Source organism: Tursiops truncatus, chromosome 1 (genome assembly GCF_011762595.2).
Source record: "Tursiops truncatus isolate mTurTru1 chromosome 1, mTurTru1.mat.Y, whole genome shotgun sequence".
Classification (NCBI taxonomy): domain Eukaryota; kingdom Metazoa; phylum Chordata; class Mammalia; order Artiodactyla; family Delphinidae; genus Tursiops; species Tursiops truncatus.
Window position 1 is genome coordinate 133219775 of NC_047034.1, and position 26111 is coordinate 133245885.

Sequence of the window (26111 nt, forward strand, 5' to 3'; positions counted from 1 at the left end):
GAGTCCAAAGAAAAGACAGAAGAGATGAAAAAAGCTCAGTGAGTACTCAGAGAGGACTTCTTGGAAGAGAGAACTTGAGCTGAGCCCAGAGGAGAGGTAGACTTTGAATAGCTGGGTAGGGCATTCTGAGTGTGAAACCATCTTCTGCAAAGGTTAGAAGGTAAGAATGAGTATGATGGGGAAGAGAGTGAGAAAGACAGGACTGACTGTCACGTTGGATTGAATAGTGAAGTTGAGACCCTATTGTGAATCCTGAAGGCTGGAATGAGGCTTCATTCTCTACACAGTGTCCACCAAAGGTTCAACCAGAGGAGAACACAGGGAAAGCTGAAATGGGTCATTTAGGGAAGATACTGGGAAAAAAGGAGATCAAAAGTTTACTGAAATAACCTTTATTTCATGAGTCTGTGTATACATATCAAGACTGTGAGAGTGTTGATGGGGTTACAAACAAAAACAAAACAAAACCAAAAATCAGGTAGAGAGAAAAGACGTTTCCAAAGAAACAAATGCTGAGTTTTGATGATGGATGATGGATCATAAATTTAGTTGCTAAGAGACTCCCAAAGACTGGGACCTTTCTCATACTTCTGAACTGCTCTGGGGAAAAATGGAGTTTTGTTGACTTTGGGGCAGATTCTGGCAGATTTGAAATGACTTTCTCATGGCCTTTTCACTATTTATGCCTGTTTTCTCTGTTTCTATGAAATTCATTAGTTCCTCAATAGCCAAGGAATGTGTCAGCCAAATATGGAAACATCTATAACTATCTTTAATGAGGAAAGAGGATTAACTGAGGTCATCTTGTTGGTTTATTAGCCACAGTATTTAGCAGACCACCATGGCCCTCCTCTAGACACTGAGCAGATCATCCCTATTCTGCCCAATGATGAATCAGTGCTCTTTATTATGTGCAAGGAAATATGTAGGCCAGGGCGTTCCTCATCCAGGGTGAAGGCAGAACATCCATCATCAAATTAGTATTTCTGGGAACCTACTCTGAGCTTATTCTTTAATGGGGGTTGTCAAGAAAATATCCTTGAAGAGAAAGAAATAAGGAATGACTATGAATAACTGGTCATGCTTTCTAAAGAAAGATGGGTGGTTGGGATAAATATTTGAGTGACTGGTAGATTGGGAATTTTCCCAGTGAACTGAAGGCTAGACAGAAAATATTTTAGAGTTCAAGGAGGCATAGTGCAATGAGAGCCCTCAAGGACACGGGTCTGGACTTAACACACACTGCATCACTAACTCCTCACATCAACCACATGCTGAAGGGATTAATGTCCTTATTTACAGAGGAGAAAGCCACACTCAAAGTGATAAAATATCAGCAGGTGGGAAGTTGAGGCATAATTCTAACCCAGTTCTATTGGACTTCCCACTATACCAATCTCCTGTGACACACCAGAAAGTTCATGAGATTCTGTTTGTTGCTTTGTTGGTTTGTTTCTTTGTGTGTTTTTAACCAGGTTCAAGTCCAGACTTCACCAATTGCTGAGTCACTTATATTCGCCAAGCCTGTTTCCTTGTCTATAAAATAGGACTGATAATAATAAAACATACCTCCCAGATTTGAGAAAGGATCCAATGAGATTTAAAAGTTCTTTGTAAATTGAACATGAAGTGGATAGTAAAGAGGTTCTTATTTCATTCTGGTTCTGGTGGGACAAGGACAAGCTTCCCAACACTAAGATGGATTGTAAGGTTATTTTATGCAGCTGTCTTGGGCATCCCCTAATGACAGCAAATTAGACAGAGATAAATTTCAGTCAATGGACTTTTGTCTGATGTGCGAATCCTCTACCAACGGTAAAACTTAGAAGATAGAAGAAAAGGTCCCCCCACACACCAGTGGTAATTCTTATATGCATTTTTTAATATTAATTCTAATTTTTAATTAAAATATAAAGTAAATTATATATATAAATAATTTCCTCTAATTAAAATATTTTCTTGTGTATTTTAAGTAATATTGATGATATAACCATTATAACTATCCTATAAAAATACCTACATTAATAAGTGCTTAATAGTTCTGGGTATTGTACTAAGCACTTACTATTTTATTAATTTTCAAACAATTTGATTATCCCTATTTTAGAGTCAAGGAAACTGAGGCTCGAAAATTAAAGTAACTTCCTCAGTCAGACACTTACTCCAAAGTCCATGACTTATATTTCCAGAGGTGGAATATGAGGAAATGTCTTGAGGGATCCAACCTAGACCGGGTCAAGAGCCTCCACCCAATCCAGAAAATTGTAAAGATGCAATTGGCCAACTCAAAGGAAGATATTTCTGCAGAGGAAAGGACCAACATTCTAATAGGAGAAAGAGACAGTAAATAAACCTGAATAGAACAGACAATTAAAAAACAGTGGATTGGATAGGACGGGATGGGGTGAGATGGGATAGGATGGTATGGAATGAGATGGGATGGGATGGGATGGGATGGGATGGGATGGGATGGGTTGGGATGGGTTGGGATGGGAAGGGACAGGACAGGACTGAACTGAATAGAACTGAATGGAATAAATCACATTAGGACCCCAGCTGTCTGTAGTCCACTGTTAAAAACACTCATTAGAGAGCAGTTCAGAGAGGAGCATCATGCTCAACTGTCCTTGCACGTTTAAATCCAAACAGAGCTCAAACAGAGATGACAGGTATCCACTACAGCCCAAATCTAATAGACTGGTCGTGGCTTTCTGCAAAATGACCAGGGGACCACTCCTTCTGGATTCTTTGAGAAAGAATTTCACAATCATTATTATAGTCTGCACAAGTACAGGAGACTAGAAGAGCCACATGCAAGGGATGTATCTCACCCCTATAAAAGATATTTAAAAGCTTGACACCTGTAGCGTAGATCTTTACAATTCATGGAAAATATTTAGAAAACAATCTGAGCCCTGCTTGAAACAATCTCTTTCCCCTCATTCTATAATACAGTATGGTGGTTAAATGCATGGACTAGAACAACCTGGGGCAAATGACTGTCCATCTCTATGCCTCAGTTTCTCTCTCTGTAAAATGGATTGTTGTGTTAAGTGAGTTAATATTGGTAAATTGTTTGGAGGGGTGCCTGAAACATGGTAAATGTTATATATGAGTATCAGTCGTTATTGTTATTGTTGTTGCACTCTAGTTAATTTTCTGCATCTCTTATCACCTCAACTGGTTGGTGATCTTCCTAAGGTAACAGACCACTTCTCAAAATCCTCTCTATTCCCAAGCACAGTATCTGACATATATAAGCTCACAATTAAGAGCTTATGAATGAGTCACTGACCTTTGCTGTTGTTGTGTTCTACCCTTAAACTCCTCTCTGCAGTTATCAAAATCTACTTACCCTTAGCATGGACAACACATTGGTATTGGTACATATAACATGTGGGTACCAGAGTATGTCCTGTGATAAGCACCACCATCTCTATTATACAGATCTAGACTCTAAGCCACAAGAAGTTAGGTGATTTACCTGTGATCACACAGCAAGCTGGAGGGAGTCACAGTAAATATATTTCCAGAAATGCATAAAAATGAGCTGTTTAAATCCTGCATGTCTAGGAACATGTTTGGATATTTCAGTAAGATAAACATAAACTAGAGCAATTAGGAATTGCTTTTAACCGGCACCCCAACATTTTCAAAACTTGGTCTTTTAAAGTTTTATGGCTACGAAGAACAAGCTAAAATCGCTTTAGAGTCTACCTATGGATTATATTGGACCCCATCTCCTCCCCAAAATCACCCTCAGATTCCTCTCAACATCTATTATGCATAGCCAGGATTGTAAATATCTTTTAAGGGTGTCACTTGGTTTTTAAGAAGCTTAAAATTTCAAAATATTAGCGTTTAATTCTTGCTCAGAAGTCATTCAAGCTAATGAATTTTCCTCTTTCTTGTTTTTTCTTTTAAAAATACTCTAAAAAAAAATACTCTTTCAAAAATCTCCCACCCACCCAACCCAATGGCAGGAGTTCTGGAGAATGAACGAGCCAGATGCCTCATTCACAACTACAATCTCATTTACAACCTGTCCCTGAGCCCTCGGAAAATTGACCAAGCCTTGCGGAGATTCCATGCTGGAGAAAATATGCTCTTGGAGCCAGCGCTTCAGTACTTAAAGGAGCTATGATAACAAGCCCATATTGTGAGAACAGATGTTCCTTTTGTCTCCCTTTTTACCCGGACACATGTTTCTCCTCAGCCCGAGTGCAGTGGTGGAGGCGCTGTCAGAGTTGAGGCTGATGCAGCTATTGTCAACACTTTGAGCTTGGACTTGGTTTCTGGCTATGATGCTCACTCATAAGCAGCTCAAAGTGATACAAGGAAACCAGGTTTTCTCTTCTGAGGTGGCAAAAACCCAATTTCTTAAAATCCCCTTCTATTCTTATAAAGCTGGTGATGAATATTCAATGATTTTTTTTTCAGTATTGCTGATCAAACTGTTTTTTTTGCAAACCCTGCAATTCCATATAGTAAAAAACATGCTAGATGTTGTCAACTCCCAAAAATGCCTGTGAAATAATAGACCTAAATATATCTTTTTTGGATGAGTAAGTCAGCCTTTCCTCTCATCACTATTCTAGGATTTCCACATTGTAAGAAAAATAAAAGTATTAACAATATATTATCTTAATACTAAGCAGCAGAAGCAGAATTTCAAGTGAAGTTTTCTGAACAAGTTCAATATTTTCTCTAGTACAAAACTAGATGATGTTACACTGTCTCCAAGGATATTTTCCCAGAGTATTGAATACAACTTTTGAGGAGGGACTCCTGGAACAAAGGATTGTGGAAATAGGTAACATCTTCTTTGCTTCCTCTGGCAGGAAAACCAAGTAAAACTTTCCACCAGTTCCCACAGTTCTTCTAGTCTTAACATCCACCCCCCTGCAATTTGCACCACCCTGGCCACAACATACATACTTACATTCACATCACACCACTCAGGCAGTATGAGCTCATTGAAGGAAGCCCAGGACTTCAGAGACAGAAGTATTCCCAGTACCATCATTAATGCTGAATGACCTGGATCCTGATTTTCCAATCTCTGTGCGTGGAAGACAGGATGAAGGAGTTAGGTCAAGGGAAAAAGCAAACAGAAGGGTCTCTGAGCATCCCCTTTAATACATTTTACATAGTGGGGTATCTCCTAAAATCTTATAAATTAAAGCTTAAGAACAAAATAATTTGGATCCACCAACATAAATGATCTCTGAGGGCCTTCTAGTCTCTCCTGCTCTAGTTTTTATAATCCTTAAGTTGCCCAGAAAAATGCCCCTCTAACACTCTAGAGCCCTTGGCCTTCCTAGCTGCCTTTTAGAACAGAGAAGTAAGCAGAAAAACATGGCTTTCTCATGCTACCAAAGTACCAAATGAGGGAAATTAGAATATTAGATCAGACAATGTAATATGCATTGTGCAACTACTGTGTGTCAGGAACTTGACGTATTCTGTTTCATCCAACTCTGACAACTCGATGTGGCAGCTTTCACAGCTCCTTACAGATGAGGAAACAGAGGCTCAGAGAAGTGAAGCAGAAGAAAGCTGCTGGGTTGTGCCTATGGATAATTGGCTGGAGGGATACGCTGCAGCTCTATTTACAATAGCCAGGACATGGAAGCAACCTAAGTGTCCATCGACAGATGAATGGATAAAGAAGATGTGGCACATATATAGAATGGAATATTACTCAGCCATAAAAAGAAATGAAATTGAGTTATTTGTACTGAGGTGGATGGACCTAGAGACTGTCATACAGAGTGAAGTAAGTCATAAAGAAAAAAACATATACTGTATGCTAACACACATATATGGAATCTAAAAAAAAAAAGGGGTTCTGAAGAACTTAGGAGCAGGATAGGAATAAAGACGCAGACATAGAGAATGGACTTGAGGACATGAGGAGGGGGAAGGGCAAGATAGGACGAAGTGAGAGAGTGGCATGGACATATATACACTACCAAATGTAAAATAGATAGCTAGTGGGAAGCAGCCTCATAGCACAGGGAGATCAGCTCAGTGCTTTGTGTCCACCTAGAGGGGTGGGATAGGGAGGGTGGGAGGGAGACACAAGAGGGAGGAGATATGGGGATATATGTATATGTATAACTGATTCACTTTGTTATAAAGCAGAAACTAACACACCATTGTAAAGCAATTATACTCCAATAGAGATGTTAAAAAAATAAAATAGAATAGACTAATTAATTAATTTAACAAACCAACCAAAATCCAGTTCAGGCACTTAGTAGGTGGCAGCCTTGGTGAATGTTAAATCTCCCTGAGCTTCAGTTCCTTCACCTGTAAAACGGGAGTAATTGTACTTTTCAGGGGAGTTTTATAAACACTGAAAGCCATGTCATGCAGACACATCGTAGAGATGTGGGCCTTTCTTATGTCCCTTCTCTTAGCTGCTGAGCCTCAGGAAGCTTGAACAACGGTCTGTGTGAAATGGCAGAGAGCAATAATGCTACTGCTACAGCACAAACAAATTTTGAGATACATCTGCTTTCTAGAACCAAGGGCCAGTTGCTCTTAGATCATCTCCAGTCTGGAATTCTCCACTGCTTTACCCCAGGATGTGTGTGGTATGTAGGTGGGAGGGTGTGTATTTGTAAGACTTGCCCTTGTAAAAGTAAATACTCATTAGATTTTCTCTGAGTAAAGCATTAAAAAAAACCAAAAAATCAACTTAAGCCATAGAGAACAGCTTAGATATCTCGGTGACAAAGTGATAGCAGAGGTTAAATGAGGCCGGGCTGTGAAGCAAACCACTGGACACAAACAGCAAAATGCTATGAGGTCATTATGCTTCAGAATATTTTTTAGTGACCACTATGCTAAAGCTTTTGCATGGTTTGCTTATGGACAATGTTACCCTTCTCTCTCTTTTTTTTTTCTCAGATCAGAGTTGTTTCGTATACTCCCTGTGACTGTGTCATTGTGAACTTCTAATAAACACTGGGTAGAGGGAGTCTGGTGTCTATGATCTTTACCAGCTTTCTCTAGCAGAATCTTTCTAAATGGGTGTCTGTGTGCAGTGGCCCAGTTAACCTCCAGGATTCCCTGGAGGGACTTGGTGTCGACTGCATCTGCCCCAACTCTCCAAAAACCTCAGCCTCTAAAGATGGAAAGAGCACTGAAGACATAGCAGAGGCTGGATCTCACCACCTGGGCAGACTCTTTCCCAGATGTGCGACCCTGAGCAATCCACTACCTCCCCATAGAGTCATTCACATTGAAGGGGATAATGTATACAAATCGCCTGACACTGGCACAGAGATGTGCTCCACAGTGTTTCCTTTTACACCATTCAATGGGCCAAATCATTATGCGCCCTTTCCAGATACAGACACTTTATAAGCCAACGGTTGGCTCACTGGTCGTGTGGTCCTAGAGTGCAGAGACCATGTCCTCCACATTTCTATTCTTCATTCTCTCTCCTGTCCTTACTCCTCACCATAACCCAACCAGGTGGGCATTCCTATGCCCATTGTACAGATGAGACACTGAGGCTCGGATGGTAAACGGACTTGCCAAAGGAGTAACAGCTAGTGAGTGACTAAGTCAGGACCAGAACCCAGTGCACAACTTCCAGTCCAGCGGTGCCCTGCAGGTCACAGAGCAAATAACCCACAGAATTCCCGTTAGTGTGTGTGGTCTGACTCCCCAGCAAGTCTAGTGGACACGCCAAGCCAGGACCAAGGTCTTCCTGGTCTTTGTCCCCAGCACAGAGCCCAGATTCACCATCCAATGGGAACCTGGAACACGTTTGTGGAATGGCACCTCCACATGAACATTTGGAAAAGCCAGCAACGTTTTGCCCTCTTCCAGTACCCCCAGCTCATCACCACCTTCTGGAGACAGGAATAAAGGGTGTTTTCAGGACTCTGGACGTGATCGGTTCACACAAGCGGAAGCACAACTGTACAGATCGCGCCATCCAAACAGTTTGCTAAGTGCCCACTAACTCTTCAGAGGAATTTCCCGAGATCATTAAGAGAAACAATAACGGGATTTTATATTCTAATTGGGATCAGAAACTGGACAGCTTGGAGCTGGCTGGAGAACTGTGTGGCTCTGAAAATAAACACTCGCCTTTCTGCTCCCCCCTCCTCGCCCCCCACCCTTTGTGAGAGCCTTTCAGCTCTGCTTGCAAGTCTCCTTAGCAACAAAGGTAGGGGTTCCCAGAGCTGGTGCCTCTGGAATGCCAGCCATTCCCCTCATTAGCATTCAGGGCCGCTCATCTGCCTGCACATTTGGCCATGGGGCTGTGCAAAAGGCAAAGTGGCTTGGGGGAAGCCCAGCATTTAGCGTGATTGGTTGGGACATGGGAAGCCTCCACAAAGAGTTTCCAAACAAAAGGCATCAATATTACTTGTGGAGCCATCAGTCTGCCTGGGGCACAATATGGCTCTGGCTCAGCCACATGCTCCCTCCCCAGGTCCTGTGTGAAGGCGTGGTGGGCTCTTGGCCCTGAACACCAGTGTGTTGGATGGTCTCCCTCCTCCTCCCTCTCTGTGCTGCCAGGTCTCTCCTCAGACTCAGTTTATCCAGGTTGGACAATGGGTGGACTCTTACTGGTGGTGGGAGTGCCCACGGGAGGGGGGTTGACAGAGGGTAAACAGTCAGATGGTAGGACAATCACAAGCAGATGGTGCTGCTGGGAATGGATTCCAGACAAATTCACGGGCAGATTGAGCTCTGACAAAGACTTATCTGGTGGAGAGCAATTGGCACCTTATACTAAGCCCTTGCTCAAAACACACATCCTGCTCTCCCACACAATCTCTGACAGTTCCGTGAGGTTCCATATCACCAGAATTCCAAAATATTGATCAATAGGCCAATCCCTGGGAGATTCCAACCAGCAAAGCACTTTCTCAGCATTCTCATAGAACCAGTCCTTAGCAGAGTTTCCTTCAGCCTCCCTGTGTTTGAACACCTTCAGAGATGTGGCTCTCACTACTTGTCATCTTCTCCTCTCCACACAGCTCCGATTTGTTCTTCTAAAATTTGTTATCCTTTTAATCCCTTTTCTACCCTCCCTTGGAGCCAAAGGAGGAGGAGGGGGAAGAGGAAGGGGCTGAGGAGGAAAAGGGGGGGAGAGGTAGAGGGAAAAGGAGGAAGGGGGAGGGAAGGGGAAGAGGAAGAAGAAGAAAGCAAGCTTTGTTTCTTTCCTCCAGAATGGACTCAAGTTGGGGAGGGTGTCAAGACTGGGAGGAAATTGGGGGAACAGATGTGTAAGTAAGTATATCAGCTCGCTAGAACTGCTGTGTCCAAGCACTACCAACTGGGTAGCTTAAACAACAGAAATGTGCTGCCTCACAGTTCTGGAGGCTAGAAGTCCAAAATCAAGGTGTCTGCAGGGTTGGTTCCTTGGACTGTGAGGGAGAATCTGTTTTGTGCTTCTTTCCTAGCTTCATGTGGTTTGCTGGCAATCTTTGGTGTCCCTCAGCTTATAGACGTAAATATAACCCAGATCTCTGCCTTTATCTTCACATGGTGTTCTCCTTGTAAGCATGTCAGTCTCTGTGCCCAAATTTCCCCCTTTTATAAGGACACATCATATTAAATGAAAGCCCATCATAATGACCTTATTTTAAGGTCATTACCTTAAAATTGATTACCTCTGTAAAATCCCTAGTTCCAAATAAAGTCACATTCTGAGGCACTGGGCGTTAGGACTCCAACCTGTCTTTAAGCAGGTATACAATTCAACCCATAATAGCAAGAAAATAAATAATTGTATGTATGTGACAAGCACTTTGTTAGATTTCTCCTGGGAATGAGGAAGGCAAACAGAGCGTATAAATGCTCCACTTAAGCAGATCAGTGAGAGCTTCCTGTGATAAGACACTTGTGCTCACCCTGAGATGTTGAGTGGAATTTTTCCAGGTGAGTAAAGGGAGATTATCTTTCCAGGAAAGGGAAGAGCATACGCAAGCCACATCTAATCTCTTTTCCACCTATTTTTCAGAATTCGCCATCCTCTCCTCCCCAACACATACACACACACACGAGGTTGTATACCTTCTTCCCTTAACTCCATAAGCCAGGATTTGGGGTCCTTCCCTCATCACGTGTGTTGAGGAGAGAGTATTGAACACAGGACTCCAGGGATGCTGAGAGCAGCCCAAGTGAGGAAGACATTACCTCTGACATTCACAAGACTGGAAATCTAAATCCTCTTTTTAATGCTGAGTGACTGCCAACAACGGAAGGTGTGACTCTCCCCTGAAATTGGTGGGCAACTCCACAGGAACTTCCAGTGCCCTAACTCCAAAGGGTGGGAATTCTGGGTCCCCTGTAGGGTGTATTATATTATTTTTCAAAATATCTAGTGTTACAAACTTGTATCCTCTCCCTAGGGGGTGATACATTCCCACCTCATTGATGTTAAGTTTGGCCTGTGACTCGTGACTCCCTTTCCAGCAAGAGAATTGTCAACCCCACCCTGTTGATCCCAGTCACTTACTTTGGTCAATAAAGATCGGTAGAAGAAACATGTCACTCCTAACAGTAGCTTTAAAAGACATTGTATGATTCTTCCACCTTCTCTTTTTCTTCTACCACAATTCAGAAAGCTGTCTGAGAGCAGCCTGGGACCAGGAGCAAAGGCCAATGTGGAACAGAGTGGAAATCAGTATTATAGACATATACATAAAGAAAAGACAACCTTGGAGCATGAACAAAAATTAAGCCACTAAGAATTTGGGATTGTTTGTTATCATGGCAAAACTTGGCTAAGCTTACTGATACACCTTTGAAAGTCAGAGAAAAGGGGACATAATTCCAGCCCTTGGAACTCTGCAGTGTAAAGCTGCACATTCAGACTCTTTTGAGTTTTCTCTCTTTAACTCAGTCATGGAGTGTTTCTTTCAGACACTGTGGCAGAGATAGCTACCTGTCTACCAAAATTTTTACTCCCTCTTCCATAATGGGGAGTTGAAGATGAAAAAAGTAGCTGTCCAGCAGAGATTCCATTTCCCAGCACCCTTTGCATTGAGGCATGGCCTTGTGATTAGTTCTCATCAGTGGAATGTGAACTGAAGTTATATGTGTTCCTTCTCAGTCAGATATTTTAAGAAGTACCTGGGTCTTCTCCACTTTGTTCTTCTACCATGCTCTTAATGATTAAAACCAGTCTGCTTCTTAATCAAAACTACAATGAAGTATCACCTCACTGGTCAGAATGGCCATCATCAGAAAGTCTACAAATAATAAATGCTAGAGAGTGTGTGGATAGAAGGGAACCCTCCTACATTGTTGGTGGGGATGTAAATTGGTGCAGCCACTATGGAAAAACGGTATGGGGTTCCCTAAAAAAATAAAAATAGACTTACCATATGATCTAGCAATCCCACTCCTGGGCATATATCCCGAAAAGATGAAAACTCTAATTCAAAAAGATACATGCACCTCAATGTACATAGCAGCTCTATCTACAATAGCCAAGACATAAAAACAACCCAAGTGCCCATCAACAGATGAAACGATAAAGAAGATGTGGTATACACACACATACACACACACACACACACATACACACACACAATGGAATATTATTCAGCCATAGAAAAGAATGAAATATTGCCATTTACAGCAATAAGGATGGACCTAGAGATTATCACACTAAGTAAAGTAAGTCAGACAGAGAAAGACAAATACTATATAATATCATTTATATGTGGAATCTAAAAAATAATACAAATTAATCTATGTACAAAACAGAAACAGACTCACAGGCATAGAAAACAAACATAGGGTTACCAAAGGGGAAAGGGTTGGGGGGAGGGATAAATAAGGAGTACAGGATTAACAGATGCAAACTACTATGCATAAAATAGACAAGCAACAAGGATTTACTGTATAGCACAGGGAACTATATTCAGTATCTTATAAGAACCTATAATGGAAAAAATATATATATGACTGAATCACTTTGCTGTACACCTGAAACTAACAAAGTAATGTAAATCAACAATACTTCAATAATAAAAAAATAACATTCTTATTCTTTACTTACTTTCTGATACCTATAGGTCTGTATTTATCAGACTGTTTCCTGGAACACTAAGACCGAGTGGTGCTCCTCCAGACAGGTGTTCCATGTTCAAGTAAGTTTGGGGAGCACCCTAGGCTATCTCTCTTCCCCCTTGGTGAGTCTAAATGCCTAATGCACATGCAACTGAGACAAAACAAGACAAGAGGGCTTCCCTGGTGGCGCAGTGGTTGAGAGTCCGCCTGCCGATGCAGGGGACACGGGTTCGTGCCCCGGTCCGGGAAGATCCCACATGCCGCGGAGCGGCTGGGCCTGTGAGCCATGGCCCCTGAGCTGCGCGTCCGGAGCCTGTGCTCTGCAACGGGAGAGGCCACAGCAGTGAGAGGCCCGCGTACCGCAAAACAAACAAACAAACAAAAGAAACAAGACAAATTCTCTTACCCTTATTTAATCCAAACTTATTTGACCAAAGTACTTTTTATTTTCAAATAATATTTTAACATTCCTCAGAACTAGTGTTCTATGCAAGATACTAAGAAATTCTGTCCTAAGTAAAGTTCCAGCACCTTACATATTACAAGCCATCTGCCACGCTTATTTATTCAGAAAATACAGGTAAAGCATATACTACATCTTGGGCCCTGCGCTGCTGAAGTGTCAGGGCCCTGAATAGGATCTGGCCTATAAGAGGCTATACTTCTGAATAAATAAAAAATTGTCATAAAACTGCATACTAACTGAATAGCTATCCATTACCTACCAAATAAGACCAACTACAGCTCAGCTAATATCTTGCCGGAGATAAGCATTGCACTGCGTTCCTGTGTCTCACCACTGCCTCTCTCTCCTGCCTCATTTGCCACTCTGTCCCCATTTTTATTTCAGCCACGTGGACCATTCACTGCTTCCTAACGATACTATGCACGTTTGTGATTTCTTACCTCTTGCAATACCCTTTTCACTTATTTTTAATTGTTGGATGCCTTTTTATCCTGCAAGATCAAAATCATATGTCCCTCACTATATAAAACTTTCCATAACTCAAACCCTGACCTACAGCCTCCATTTTTAAGCTCCACATGTGCACACCTCTGAATAATCAGCCCATCCCCAATAAGCCATCTCAAGCTCAGAATACTCCCACCAGGGCTGATCTTGGTTAATGACACTTCCGACTCCTTACTCAACTGTGGCACCACCGGCCCTCATAGTCAGCAAGTGGGAGAGACAGCAAAGGAACAAAAAGACAGTTGGGAGAGGTGTTCTGTTCCCTTCTGGGTCCAAGAGTGGGATGAGAAATGAGGAAAGTTATTAGGGAGACTTTGGTTCAACCTGAGAGAAGAGACATACTAACAGTCAGAACTGGTGAACAGTGAAGTGGGCTGTTCTCTAAGGTAGGTAGTTTTCTGTCCTCAGAAGCATTCAAAAAGGATGGAAGGGCTTCCCTGGTGGCGCAATGGTTGAGAGTCCGCCTGCCGATGCAGGGGACACGGGTTCGTGCCCCGGTCCGGGAAGATCCCACATGCCGCGGAGTGGCTGGGCCCATGAGACATGGCCGCTGAGCCTGCGCGTCCGGAGCCTGTGTTCCGCAACGGGAGAGGCCACAACAGTGAGAGGCCCGTGTACCACAAAAAAAAAAAAAAAAAAAAGATGGAAACCTGTCAGTAATGGGAAAGATGAGTGGTCCCTCCCAAGTATAGGACACTATGAATGACAGAATTGTTGGGTTATGAAGCATCTGAGAGGTTGCCAGGTCTTGGCCACCTTATCCCAATGCCAGATAAAGAGAGCAAAGGTACCACTGCCCCTAAACTGGATTCATCTTCTCTACTCTTTGTAACTATCACCACACTTGCAATCACATCAACATCTTCCTCAGTTGACTTGAGGTCCAGAAGACCCCTGCTATTTCTCAGGCAGACCTAGAACAAAGTCCTGTGCACAGTGGCAGCTTCCAGAGCCTGAGATCCAATCTACACCTGCCTCTGGAAGGAGCACTGGTGGCTGGTTATTCCCCCACCTCCTGGATGGAGTGGTTTCTGACCAGGTCCACTGCAATGGCCTATGCATTGCCTAGGGCACATGTATGCCCTCTTTCCTCAGAACAAAACACAAGGCTGGGCCAGGGATGGAGTGGAATGCAAGAAGAATGGCAAGCATTTTACAGATGAGGATGCTGAGACTCAGAGTTGTTCTGTGACTTTGCTAAAGGCGCAGGAGGAATTGGAGACAGAGATGATGATCTGCCTTCCCTCAGCACAGTCCTTACTGGCCATTACTTGCCAGACCTGCCAGTCCTCCTCCATCCTGGCTTATTATCCAGCTGCCAGCCGCTGGTCTGCCCCATTCCGAGAACCAGGCCTGCCAGGGTGCAAAGAACTGCGTTTCCACACACCAGGGTGGCTTGGATTTTGTCTCCTGCTGCCTCATGCCAAGGTTCCCTGACCCAAGAAAAGGAGAAGGAAACTCTCAGTATTGAATACATGCTGTGGCCAGGTACCATAATCTCACCTAATACCCATGACAGCCTTCAGAGGTGGGAACCATTTATACTTTATGAATAAAGAGAGCTGAGGTTTAGAGGCTCAGCAGGAGAGTGGTAGAGTCATGATATATACACAGACTTTTCCAGCTCCAAGGCCTGTGTTAACCTCCATTCCGCACTGCCCACGGGGGGCCAGTTGCCTGGGTGCTGCTTCCTCCTGGAATTTCTAATTACCCTGGATCTCTTGTATCTAGGGAGGGAAAAGAAGAGCTCAGCCCTGTATAGTTCTCTCTGTTTTACTTAACAAGTATTTACTGAGCACCTACTGTGATCAGACCTCAGTAAACCGTGTGAATGGATTTCCCAACAGACAGAACGTTTTCCAGACATCCTAGGTAAGGCCTATAGCCAAATACCACTGACTAACTTGGACTTCTTTCCTTCCATTATTGACCCTTGCCTGAAATTGGTCTGTCGGTAGCTTCCTTCACTGGCACTTAACAGGTCAGGAAATGCATGTCCACTCCCATCTACCTGTCTCCCAGCTCAACCCTTCCCACTCAGAGAACAGCACTCAGGTGGCACTATGATTTCCTTCATCCTCTCTGGGATCTCTGTGAGGCATTAGTGACTTACTCCTATACAGATAACTTATTTATTTGTTGATCTGAGGCCATTATGAATACCACAGACATACTACATGGATGCTTTAGCAGGGAGCTTTTCTCATTCTCGTCCATCCATCCATTCATTTATTTACTCATCGGTTCAAGGAACACTCCACTGTGCTTGGAGCGGTGCTGGGTACCAGGCATACAGAGACGAGTAAGGCAGGACTCACCTGTCAGTGACGGCAGACACTAGAGCTGCTAAGTCCCACAGAGGATAAGTGTTAGGTGAGAGGAAAGCCAGGAGTACTCCACAACAGAGGGGCACTCAGCTCGGCCCGATGATAGGGGTGTCATTGTCGTCAGGCAAGGCCTCCTAGACTATTTATGAGTGACCTGAGTCCTGGCAGAGGAGAAGTAATTGCCAGAACAGGGCCAGACGTGGGGTACTTGGGTGGCAGGGCTGAGTTTTCCAGGTAGGCCAAACAAAATGAGCAAAACCCCCGAGATATGAACGCTCTGTTCTAGGAACTGGGAACTGGAGCATGATGCTCCAGGTGAAAGTGAAGGAGGCAAAGCTGGAGAAGGAAGGATCAGATCTTGAAGACCCTTGGTGCCCAGCTAAGACTCCATACAGAGGGCAAAGGGCTGTGATGAGATGCGGTGAACGTTTTGGTTGCTCAGGGGCCACTTAGGGGAAAGCTCTGACACACAAGAACAGAAGCAGGAAAAACTCTTCCATACTACAGTGTGACTTGGGTACATCACTTAATAGCATTGAATTTCAGTTTCTTCATCTGTAAAGTAGGCTTTAAAGTACCTACTTTGCAGGACCATCATAAGGGCTGGATATAAGGTATGGGAAAACCACATACAGTGCTTAACCCTACACAGGTCTCATAAAATGACAGCTATGTATTTATAGTGTTCATGTTCTATAATAACCTGATCGCAAAGACAAAGGACCTTGCAATGAGAACGGCCTTTCTTAGGAAGGGCGTGAGGGATAATGCCATCAGCAGAAGAGCTTCAGGGAGTCATTGACACTGATGCACACGCAAGTAAATAATTTATGTGTTTGGACCATTTTTTAAAAGCCCCATTATTATTCCTTCTCCCTGCCTCACAGTGATGCTGGGAGTTGCAGTGCATTAGTTAATTTCATGGCCCTGTTTGAATCTTACAATATTTCATCCTCCTGATTCAAAATATTCATTCCAAGTGGTTCCAACTTCACAAATAAATAATTCCTGTTGGAAAATGGAGTTTTCCCATCTGCACAGCCCATTTTCCATCTGTTCCTACAAGCTCATGGTAGGATGGGTCTGGGTCTTGAGGCCCTGTTGATTAGTCCTGATTTAAGAAGGAATGGCTTTCTCCCAGATGAATTGTGCATTAGTGATAAAGATTAGTTTCCACTGTTATTAGTTACTATGTTAGGAGACAGTTTTAGAGATCTGGAAGTGGATCAAAAAGTACATGCTAGACAGGAGGAAGGAGAGAAAAGTCACACTGACTTAGCTTCCACCATGCACTTAACATTCTTCTAGGCACTACCCACACCGTACACAGGTAATTTGACCATTGCAGCAACCCAACAGGTAGATGTGATTATGTCCATCTGACAGATGAGGGAACAGAGGATCAAAGGGCCTTAAAAACTTGCCTAAAATAACATAATGTGTAATTAAGGGAGCTAGGATTGATTCCAAAACTCAGGCTTTCTGTGTAACACCAGAGGTTCAAAAGAGCACTGTGCTTTTTGAATGGAAAGTATGTTGACCAAAGGATTGTGATTTTGTTTCTTTCAATAACCATGTCATATTGTAATAAAAGAGCATCCCGTGAAGTAAAGGTAATTTGAGTCCTTAAAACGACATGGAACTTAACAGAAGAAGAGAGCCACTTATTGGTATGATCAGAATATAGTCCTGTCTTAGAAAGAACAGTAGACTCTGAGTTAGAAAACTTAGACTTATATTTTGGATCCCCAACTTATTATCTTAAGGACAAATCACTTAATTGCCTGAGTCTTGTTCTCTTCAACTGGAGAGTGACAGTCTATCTTTTTATTTTATTTTATTTTATTTTATTTTGGCTGCATTGGGTCTTCGTTGCTGTATGCGGGCTTTCTCTAGCTGCGGCGAGCGGAGCCTACTCTTCATTGCAGTGCGCGGGCTTCTCATGGCGGTGGATTCTCTTGTTGCGGAGCACGGGCTCTAGGCACGCGGATTTCAGTAGTTGTGGCACACGGGCTCAGTAGTTGTGGCTCACGGGCTCTAGAGTGCTGGCTCAGTAGTTGTGGTGCACAGGCTTAGTTGCTCCGCGGCATGTGGGATCTTCCCGGACCAGGGCTCGAACCCGTGTCCCCTGCATTGGCCAGCGGATTCTTACCCACTGTGCCACCAGGGAAGTCCTGCAACTGGAGCATTATAACAAATTGTTCCGATCCAGCAATTATTTTGTAACGTGACTGTTTTCAAGGTAAACTCATTTGTCTTGCTGAACAGATGGGAAAAAAAAAAATAGCTCTCTTTCTTCGCGTTTCTGAGTCCCTTCAAAAGACTCTATCCCAGATTCAGAGGTGAGCAAACAGGCTTTATACACAGATGGGTCCCACAGCCTGAGTAAAGTAGGACGGGGTGTTCCTATTTCCTAGGAAGGAGGCTAGCGCTCATTGAAAACCTATCTTCGTACCAGTCTTGCGAGCTAAAATTTACCTTGCCCAGTTATAGATGCAGGAACCGAGGCTCTGAGAATTTTAGGAATGTGGGTGGAAGGCTACGTGACCGCTAAGTGCTAGAGCCAAGGATTTGAGCTTTTTCCACTATCCATGCTGTCTCCCAGAGGCTCCAAATCATTCTGGGAAAATTGGCCTGCAAGTTGGTGACACAGCACCAAAAGTAACCATGGAAGAGGAACCCTCTATGTGTGGTTTGGAGAAAGTGTTTCCCCTATTCCTCTAACAGGCCTGAGGCGGGACACCCCTTCAAACCTTCCCCAGGAAAGACCCTCAGTTATCTGGGAGCTGCCTAGAATATGAAAAACCTTCAAAATGATGGAGTCTACTGGAAAACTTTACCAAACATTTAAGGGAGAAATAATATCTACACGAACTCTCCCAGAATATGGAAGAGGAGGGAACATTATCCAATTCAGTTGGGATGCTCAGATACCAAAACCAAAGACGTTACAAGCAAAGATATCAGCAGATCAATCTCCCTCTTGAGCATGGACTCAAAACTCCTTAACAAAATACTGGCCAATCAAATCCAACAATACGTGAAAAGTTAAGTACTAAGTGAGGTTTATCCTGGGAATGCAGGGTTGAACAATCAAAAACCGATCAATGCAATTCACTTTATCAACAGACTAAAGAAGAAAAACCGTATGATCTCCTGAATAGACACAGAAAATGATGGAGTCCGACCCTGGTGTTTTCCAGGTGAGAAGCTTGAGGCCCAGAATGGAGAAAATACATTCTCAGTGTTACAAATTACTGACAAATCAAGATTTAGAATCCAGCTCTTCAGACCTGAAGGCTGTGTGTGGCTGTCACCCAATGCCGGGGGGCCAGAGCAGTCTATGAAGTATAGAGAGGCAATAACCCAGAGACTTCCTTCACAGCTCTCACATGGCAGCTGAAGTGAGGGAGTGGGAACAAGCTAACTCCAGCCAGAGCCATGCTAGAAAATACCTGAGCTCCAGTTCATAAGCATAGAATCAAGGGAGCACTGGGTTGGAGGGGAGGGATTATGTGTTTCCTGTAACTTTCCCAAAGAGGTGGAAATTGCAACTGCTGAAAACATGATATAAAAAAAATCCACTTCATAATTTGAAAACTATGAGCCACAGCTATAGTTCTTTTGAAATAGTTTTTGAAAATCACAGAATTTTCATTAAGATGGGGAAAAATAGGCTACGAACACTTCAGTGTAACTGAAATGACAGGGACCTCTCAATCCTACCACCCAGCTGGGGATCAGCTCAGTGACATTCACTAACATTCACTTTTGTCAACGCCCTACATCAAACCACTAGGTAAAAGATTTCTTTTTCTTCTTTACTAATTTAAGGTCTTGGTCACAATCACAGAGCTGGTAGTTTCTTTACTCTTAGTTGTGATGACTGGAAAATAAAGTCAAACAAAAGTATCTCTTTCTTCTCCAGACAAATTCTCAGTGGTTCTGTCTCTGGAAAACCCTCTCTCTATCCTCTATTTCCCTCCCCAACACATACACACGCACACACACACACACACACACACACACACACACACACACACATACACACACACCACTCCCTTCTCTGACTCTTCCTTTACCTGGTTCAGAACTCGTGGGTGAGTTGAATACAAACCACGTGTGTCACCAAGGCAATAATTGACTATAAACGAGCCCCAGCATCTTCAAAGTGAAGCAGAAGTTGGATGTGCCTTTGCTCCCTGTGTTTCCTCTCATCTGGTTCTTTTAAGTTGACTCAGGTTGTTTTTGAGCTTACAGTTTAAAAGGAACTCAAATATTTATCTCTCCAGATTGTCTTGTAACCGCAATTTACAGACAAGGAAAGTGGAGCTCAGCAGGGCGGGCAAGTTTCCTCCACTCACCCAGTTGTAGGTGGCAGGTTTCATGGCACCAGACCTCAACGAGGGCACAGTCTCCTTGGGAGTGTCAGGCAAACATGTAATCAGTGACTTAATAATAGCAGCCATTTAATGAGCTCTTACTGTTTCCACGTACTGAGCTACGTATTTTCTCTTCAGTATCTCATTCGATCCACATGGCTCCCCAGTGGAGTGGGTGTGATTATACCCATTCCAATAAATGGGCAAATGCAGCTGGGAGGTCATTTAATATGTCCAAAATTATACATAACAAGTAAATGGCAGACTCAGGACATGAACTTGGGCCTGAGGCCAAAGTCTGGGCTCTCCACTGCACTTGGCTGCATCTTGGAAAGTCGAGGGTATCAAAAGAAATGCAAACAGTATGTTCTGGTGTTAAGTATGCAGTGGAAGTAGGGTGATGGGGAAGGGGTCCGTGGTTGAGAAGCAATCATATTTGCTTAGAAAAGGGGTATATCAGAGAAGATTACATGGCGGTTGAAAGCTGTCTTGATTGATGGACAGGATTTGAAAAGGTAGAGATGAATAAGGGAAACACTAGATTCCTAGATGGAGGCAATGCTGCAAACACAGGCTCAGAGGTACTTCGTATGCAGATAATAATAATCCTGTTTAGAAAGAGGACATGGGCACTTGCTGTCATGACCAGTTGTGAGGTGTTTTTGCAAGGAATGTGATACTAATGGTAAAGGATGGAAGTTTCACTTCATGTGATTTTTATATAAATTAGAGTCAAAATTATTCCTGTAAACATCATGGTACCTGCACTCAAAAACCTTGCCTTCTACTGGGAAGATAAACAATTAAACAAGCAATTACTGCCCAGCAGTAAGTTCTATGAAAGCGTAGGCACAGGGTGACCCTGCCAACTCAGCCTTCAGGAGGGCATGCTAGAGAGCCAAGCCCAGAACTGAGGGACAGGTGGGCAACGTGGGATGGGATTCTGGATGGAAGCAACTGCTTGTGAGACCCAGACAGGAGACAGACCATAGCTTATTTGGGAGGCTACAGGTGTTGAGCAGGAGAGAGGTGAGCAGGTGGGAATTGGTAACACGTGAGGCCAGAGGGGTCATCTCTTGACGAGGCCGCATGCTGTGTAAGAGAGAGGATGTGGGAAGGTGCCTGGGCCCAGCGCGGCACGGGCTGGCTTCCCATCGCAGTCAGCAAATCAATTACTCCCTCCACCGCCTTTTGCCTTGTGTATTTAGAATGCATGGAGTTAGCCTGCCAAACATCTGCTCTCGCTATTAAGCATGCCATGGTAACCATTGCACTCCCGTGCGTCAGCGCCACCAGGATTGGTAATAATCACAAGTGTCAAAAATGGGAAAGAATGGAGAAGGAAAGCTGTGCAAAACCCAGGGGCGGGATGATGGGGCCCCGCCAGCTGCACCTTCTGCTGCCCCTGTTAGAGGCAGGGGAGTTGATGCGACTCTGGCCTCCTCTTGCCCCTTCTGTGGGTCCCTCTCCCTGTATTATTCATCCGCTGCTTCAACTGACACTGGAAAAGGCGCATTGCCTTTGCCAGAACAACATATGTGCCCCTGCATCATTGTGTGTGATACATAAACCCGCCAACAGCTCCCAGACCCAGGGGCCCTCGGGGTGAAGACACCACATTGACACAGGCAGGCAGCATGGTGTCCTGGCAGGAGCACAGCTCTGCAGACAGACAGACCCGGCTTAGGATTTCAGCGTCGCAAAAGTTCACAGGCTTGAGACCTTGGGCAAATCTCTTACACCCTCTGAACCCGCCTGCCTCTTTTGTAAAATACAAGTAGGAACGTTTACCTCATAGGGTTGTTTGGGGGCTTAGAGACAATGGATGGGAGATGGCACAGCGATTTCCACAGAATAAGGAATCAAGCTTAGCTACTATGATGTTTTTAATTGAGCCCCCCCAAAAAATGCTAGGCACGATGCTGTGCACTTTATTCAAATTACTGACTCTCCACAACCAGCCTATAAAGTAGACAACATGTTCCCCATTTTACAGGTAAAAGGACTGAGGTTAAGGGAGATCAGGTGATGAGTCATAGAGCTGGTCAGGGCGGGTCAGAAGGTGAACTCTGGCTTCCTCCACAGCCCATGCCCTTCCTGCTTAAACCACACTACCTTCCACACGTTCAAAATTCTTCATATGTTGAGCTGAAATCTCTTTCTTGATAAAGATTATTCATAGGTCCCCATTCTGCAACCAGAGCCACATAAAATAAGCCTAGTCTCTCTTCCAAACAAAAGCTTTTTAGGACTAAAAATAGAACTACCCTATGACCCAGCAATCCCACTACTGGACATATACCCTGAGAAAACCATAATTCAGAAAGAGTCATGTACCACAGTGTTCATGGCAGCTCTATTTACAAGAGCCAGGACACGGAAGCAACCTAAGTGTCCATCATCAGATGAATGGATAAAGAAGATGTGGCACATATATACAATGGAATATTACTCAGCCATAAAAAGAAACGAAATTGAGTTATTTGTAGCGAGGTGGATGGACCTAGAATCTGTCATACAGAGTGAAGTAAGTCAGAAAGAGAAAAACAAATACCATATGCTAACACATATATATGGAGTCTAAAAAAAATGGGTCTGATGAACCTAGGGGCAGGACAGGAATAAAGACGCAGACGTAGAGGATGGACTTGAGGACACGGGGAGGGGGAAGGGTAAGCTGGGACGAAGTGAAAGAGTGACATGGACATATATACACTACCAAATGTAAAATAGCTAGTGGGAAGCAGCCGCACAGCACAGGGAGATCAGCTCGGTGCTTTGTGACCACCTAGAGGGGTGAGATAGGGAGGGTGGGAAGCAGACACAAGAGGGAGAGGATACAGGGATATACGTATGCATATAGCTGATTCACTCTGTTATATAGCAGAAACTAACACAACATTGTAAAGCAATTACACTCCAATAAAGATGTTTTTAAAAAAAGTTTTTTAGGACTGCAGAGGGCAGTTCCCATCCCCCCGACCCCCACCCAACCATCAATCTTCTTTTCTCTGAACTAAAAGGTCCCAAGCCTGGTTCACATAGTCACTTTCTGCAGGATACCCTCCAAGCTAGGCAATGCCTCTCTCAGAGGTATGCCCAGAACCCCTTGCTCCTGGATGCCTGGGTGAGGTTTACATCCTCCCTCCCAGCGCTACGAGTCACTGCATCTCGGGGTACACACACAATACCTGAACCTCCAGCTGGCAGAGCTAGTGCCATCAACTGGAACACAGCCAGACGGCTTTTCCGCCTTTCCCTGGATCCTCTTCTCCAAGCCAAGAGCGCAGTACCTTGGGCTCCAGCGCCCTCTTGTGTAAAGGGAGAGAAATCTGCAGGAAATGGACACAGCATCAGGATGGAAGATCCACCTGAGGAGGAGAAATCTGATTGTCTCTGTTTTTTTTTAAAAAAAAAAAGCCCAGCCAGCCTACCCTCACAGCTGCTGTAAGTTTACGTCTCTGCCTTGAATGTCCCACCAAGTCGTTGTGAGCTGGGGGATTAGCCTGCAGTCATTAAGCCTGACTCCTCTGATGATGTCAGTCTATCAGGAAAGAGGCAGTTGTGTCCCCACGTGTCCACCTTTAGTAAAATCTCATTCAAGCCGCCACCCCCAGAGTTCTCTCAGCTTTGCTAAGGACACAAGGAGAAGGACATGTAGCCATACCTGGGCCCAAGCATCTGAAGTGGAGAGACCCTCCTACCTCTGCCCCATAGAGCCAGAGAGGTGACAGCAGTAAGGGATATGGGAACAAGAAAGGATACAACCGAGGCAGTAATTGGGGGATAATTAAGAGGAAACTGAGGTCAGATGGCTCCTTGCATTGGCTCTCAGTGTTGCTGAAATTCTCAATGCTGTTCCCACCCTCCAGCTTTGTGCAAATGTTATCTGGGAGGGTTTGCCCAGTAAAGCAAGCAACCATTCCTTTCTCTACCAAAGATTCACTGGGGGTCACTGGGCAAGTCACTTCACATCTTCTGGGCAGGGTGGTGTCAGAGGTCCCTTCCATTGTCATAATCAGTGAGCTCTAACATAGAGTCATCCCCAGGTCCATTTCAGCCATCTAGAAGACTCTAGAGGGACTGAGCCCCAGGATTACTAGGATTTTATAATGAACTAAATAATACAGAACACATTTCCATGGAACACGAACTATCATCAAATCTTTGTTGAGCATCTAAAGTACTCAACAGATACACTGTTGATGCCATGGTTTTCTTCCTTCCTGGTAACAGGTCAGTCTCCAACAAGCCGAGAATGAACAAAAACATGAAGGTTTTTTATTGCTTATGTGCAGAAATCAAACTCAGCAATTACAATTTTCTTATCCGTCACACAGAGAGTTATACAACATCAGCTTTTTCTGATTAAAACTCTGCAATGGTTTCAAAACTTTATGAACATAGCATGAGCCACCGAGTTACAACTTTGGGCACAGCAGCTGGGAAAGGCACAAGTCCATCACGAAGATGGCACAGAACTGCTGTTTTAGTCGTCTGCGTGCTCTGGTCCCCCCAGTGCCCACCAACCCCACAGCTTCATCCTCTGGCTGGTGTTGTCCCTGTCCCTGGAACCACACACACTGTTCTTGGCCAAGCAGCCAGGGGCAATGAACAGAACTGGGGTGCCCCCTGGCTCTGCTGGAGTGACTGTGGAGAAGACCTCTAGGGTGGCGGTCCCCAACCTTTTTGGTACCAGGGACTGGTTTCGTGGAAGACAATTTTTCCACGGATGGGGGTCATGGGGGGATGGTTCAAGCAGTAAAGCAAGTGATGGGTCAGGCAGTAATGAGGGTGTTGGGGAGCAATGGGGAGCGGCAGATGAAGTTTCACTCTCTCGCCCGCCACTCACCTCCTGCTGCGCAACCCAGGTCCTAACAGGCAGCAGACACATAGCGGTCTGCAGCCTGGGGGTTGGGGACCCCTGCTCCAGAGTGAGCGCCAGCAGCCAGCTGCCCTGTTCCAACTGTCTCTTCCCCCCACACCTCTCCTCCCTGGGACTTTGGTCTCTCCTAGAACCCCAGCAGCTAGCCTCTGCTAGGAGGGTCCAGTCACTTATTTGTGGGGGACAACTGGAGCCAAGAGGGGAAAGGAGTGAAGTGTGAGTGTCAAGACAGAAAAAAAAAAAAGACAAGAGAAGGATAAGTAACGAGGGAGAGAAGGAAGAGAATAATGAAACTGCCATAAAATAAATTCCAGATATTTTCATCTGACTCCACTCAATCCCATCTCTTGTTTGGTAACTTCGGAGATCTTTTTCAAACAAACATTTTTTGGGGGAGGGAGAGGCAGATACCACAAGGTTTTTATTGAGAGCTATAATATTGCTTTCAAATAAGCCATTTCTGATTCATCTCTGTTTCATTTAGTGTTATCATCTACAGATGGAGATCCCAGAAAGGGAAGAATTACCTGCATCGCTTTCAGGTCACATTCCACTCCTTCAGGAGAGCAGAGAAGAATTATTCTAGCAATAGAAGCTCTGTGAACTGGGGGCTTACTGAGAATGTGAGACCCACAGCCCTGATCAGGCTGGGGGACTACCCAGCAATCTGTCTTTCCACATGCGTTGAAAAGTTGTATCTTTGATCTTGATCTCAAGATGTAAATGATTCCGATTTCAGATTCATAAAAATACTAAGAAAACAGTACTATACTACCCAAAAAGGCCAATAGATCAGTCCTTAAAAATAGCACATTACAGCATAATCCTACCATGTCTGTGTCCAATGCGGTTCCATTTTTCTCACGCGATAGGAAGATGAAATGAACTTTGCCCCAAGACTTAGACACAGGAGGCAGTAGCTGTGCTGAGTGTGTTTTCCATCTCATTCAAAATTAAAGCCCAGAAAGCTGAGCCTTGCTCACAAATACACGCTCAGAGATGGCACACACAAAGGCAAGTCTAGTCTGCAGGAGGTAGATAACAAGGCAGGTGCAGGCGAGCAGGGGCTGCTGCAGCCTGGAATGGAAATGCCAGCCCAGAGGACGCCTTGCTAACAGAATAACAGAATCCCCTTGCCTGCTGCTCCTGGTGGGCCATGTTAATGCAGCTTAAGGGTTATTTTCTTCTCTAAAGAATAGGTCGAGTTTTAAAACCGCATCTTCTTCCAGCCAACAGGCTCATACTTTGCCAAGCTCTGTTAAACACTGACTCATTGGAAAGGAACAGCTCTTTCTAAAGGGGAAATGGGATGTATATTTGGAGAAACCTCCTTTAAGAGGTTTGCATAAACCCCTTGTGATTACATGGCCTGGAGATTTGTTCCTGGCTTTGTGACTCCTCCAGCAAGAGCTTTCTTTCACAGTTATCTCAGCTCCTTCTTAAAATTTGTGTAAGCTTTTGTATCTGGAGTTTCCAACCTAAACCATAAA

General features: G+C 44.1%; 1 protein-coding gene and 1 long non-coding RNA gene across 3 annotated transcripts in view; one reads left to right on the forward strand and one right to left on the reverse strand.

The window, feature by feature from the left end:
• The window catches only part of C1H1orf87 (chromosome 1 C1orf87 homolog), a 95412-nt gene extending 91268 nt beyond the window's left edge, over window positions 1–4144 (forward strand). Inside the window, 1 exon segment of the mRNA XM_019942359.3 lies at window positions 3984–4144. Coding sequence (XP_019797918.2) covers window positions 3984–4144 — 161 coding nt within the window.
• LOC109551068 (uncharacterized) overlaps window positions 1–26111 on the reverse strand; it is a 254777-nt gene that overhangs the window by 206667 nt on the left and 21999 nt on the right. Inside the window, exons 2-3 of one of the 2 annotated variants that reach the window (XR_012324548.1) lie at window positions 22928–23068; window positions 4943–5062 (exon numbers count right to left, since the gene is read on the reverse strand). This is a non-coding gene — a long non-coding RNA (uncharacterized lncRNA). Of the gene's footprint in view, window positions 1–4942; window positions 5063–22927; window positions 23108–26111 lie in introns of both variants that reach the window. The other variant, XR_012324550.1, reaches the window with a different exon arrangement.